Source organism: Pinus tabuliformis, chromosome J, assembly GCF_031772625.1.
Source record: "Pinus tabuliformis cultivar Carrire ecotype Pingquan chromosome J, CPIR1, whole genome shotgun sequence".
Classification (NCBI taxonomy): Eukaryota; Viridiplantae; Streptophyta; class Pinopsida; order Pinales; family Pinaceae; genus Pinus; species Pinus tabuliformis.
This window is the reverse complement of record NC_142295.1, coordinates 395,765,244-395,767,419: the sequence shown is the minus strand read 5'-3', so window position 1 is coordinate 395,767,419 and position 2,176 is coordinate 395,765,244. Positions and strand designations below refer to the sequence as shown.

The 2,176-nt window shown below is 36.9% G+C and overlaps 1 protein-coding gene across 1 annotated transcript; it reads left to right on the top strand.

The window, feature by feature from the left end:
- The first annotated feature begins 255 nt into the window (after window positions 1-255).
- Window positions 256-1,517, top strand: LOC149227452 (auxin-responsive protein SAUR76-like). The gene is made up of 2 exons (XM_089375505.1): window positions 256-345; window positions 492-1,517. Exon 2 carries the CDS (start codon window positions 561-563, stop codon window positions 1,002-1,004), a length of 444 nt encoding a protein of 147 aa, XP_089231631.1. The 5' UTR covers window positions 256-345; window positions 492-560; the 3' UTR covers window positions 1,005-1,517.
- Window positions 1,518-2,176: the final 659 nt, after the last annotated feature.

The following is a 2,176-nucleotide window of genomic DNA, read 5'->3' as shown; positions in this document are numbered from 1 at the left end:
TTAAATTGATGGTGCAGCTTACAGATGTGCCGGATGCTTATCCAATTGCAGTAGAGTTGGTACTCCCCTACAAAATATACCAGAAATGCCAGGTCCTTTCTCCAATTATCATAGAGTTGTTAGTACCCCTCCAGAATATTTATTGAAGGAAATCTTACTCATCCATACCTGACCATTCCCTCAGGTACGTGCAAATAAATATAAAATGAAATCTATGCTTGGATTCCTCTCCCCTGTAATGAATAAAAGATGGTGCTGAATTCAGGGAAGGCGTTAGAGAACTGTACACATGTGAGTGACCCATTCCTTCTCATCGGGGTGGGCAGTATCTATTAGCGATCTACTGTACGTATATATTATTTTGTGAGCCAAAGCATGTGCTCCAGAAAGCTGCATTTTCATGCTCTGTACTGTTTGCTTAGTACCATTGTGGTCTAGTATGGAATTATCTGCAACTTGTTGTCCTTTGCCCACGTCTGTGACTTGTACAGGAACAGTAACAGGTTTGGCTGAATAAGAGAGCTTTTCGCCAAAGTCTTGCATTTGATAGAAGCAAAGCCATGGCTCATGGCAGCAGCAAAATGAGCAAAATCAAATGCATGATGATGAAGAAATGGCAGCTGTTTGCCAAAAATACCAGAAAATCCACATGCAGCAGCGAGGGTTCAACTCTCCTGGGCACCAATCTACGCTCGCGGGTTTCTGCCAGCGACTTTGAAGGCTGCAAAGACGAAAGGGTGCCCGAGGGTTTCGAGGCCGTGCTTGTGGGCAAGTCCAGGAGGCGATATGTCATCAGCGCGAACTTTCTGAATCATCCGCTGTTAAGGAGCCTCGTGGAGAAATCCGAGCTGGTCCGCGGTTCGAATCCCACGGAGGAGCCCGCCTTGACCATTTCTTGCGAAGTAGTTCTGTTCGAGCATCTTCTGTGGATGTTGGAGAACGGGGATCCTGCGCTGGCGATGAGCGATTCATTAGAGGAGCTGGTGGAACTCTACGCAAGCTGAGCAAGAACGATTGATTACTGGACAAGAGATTTAGTTAATGGGACGGGTAGTTAAATTGGAGAATGAAGTATTATGTAAATCCAGAAATTCAAGGTTAAAATTTTAGTGGTTCAATCCAAAAACAACTTACTTTTAGTTTAACAGGCTTCATCAGACTTCATGTTTAGAGGCATGTAGATGATATAATAACTCATGGTGCTTCAGGCTTCATCAGACTTCATGTTTAGAGGCATATAGATGAGATAATAACTCCAGGTGCTTCTAAATTCCTAATAGAATTGCCTTGTATTAGCATCTCTGCAACAATGATCCAGCCATGTTGGGTTTTACAAATATGTTCAGTTTATTGGTAATACTAAACATCTCTGCAACAAAGCTCAAGGGATGTTGAGTTTTACAAATATTATCTGTATTTTATTGACCATCAATTACTGTATTGTTCAAGCTTGAACTTAATTCAGACTATTTCAGTAGTTTTTGATAATTTCATATAAATGTAGACATTTCTTCCCATTTGGCAAATCTTGTCGAGAGTTCTCAACCATTTTCCTGCATTTATGAATAATACCCAATATGAATCTTGCATCTTGTCGTGCTGATTACAGAGTCTGACCTAGCAGAGGTATTGGGTGAGGCAGGTAACCCACCCTGAGACCTCCCACCTACATATCTGCAGAAGTTCCAACGACTATATCACTAAAACTAACTTATCAAACTAACTCTATTTAATTTGTATATCTCTTAAAAAAAATATTACATATTCATATATTTTGTTTTAATTTCTTTCTAAAAAATATTATTTTCACATTATAATTTTGTTTTAAGCAAAAATTAATCTTAATGTAATCTACTCAAATATAAACTTAACCATAAATCTAATTTGTTTTATATTCACTACCATACATTTTCATCATTTATTATGATTTCAACTTAACCATAAATTTAATATTGTTATATTCACTACCATACATTTTTATCATTTATTATGATATCATGATTTTCATGGAGTATGATTGCATTTTTTTTGAAATAGAGTTTAGCAATGGAAATTCTTAAGCATGAGATATATTAAAGTAATTCATTATTTTTTGGGTAATATTTCATGTGTTTTTTTATAATGTAGATTTTATTGCTTTGTCATAAGAGTGTAAAAATACTTAATAAATTATTAC

Bases quoted from the DNA above. Each gene is read 5' to 3' on its own strand.
- LOC149227452 (XM_089375505.1), top strand. From the start codon at position 561: ATGGCTCATGGCAGCAGCAAAATGAGCAAAATCAAATGCATGATGATG.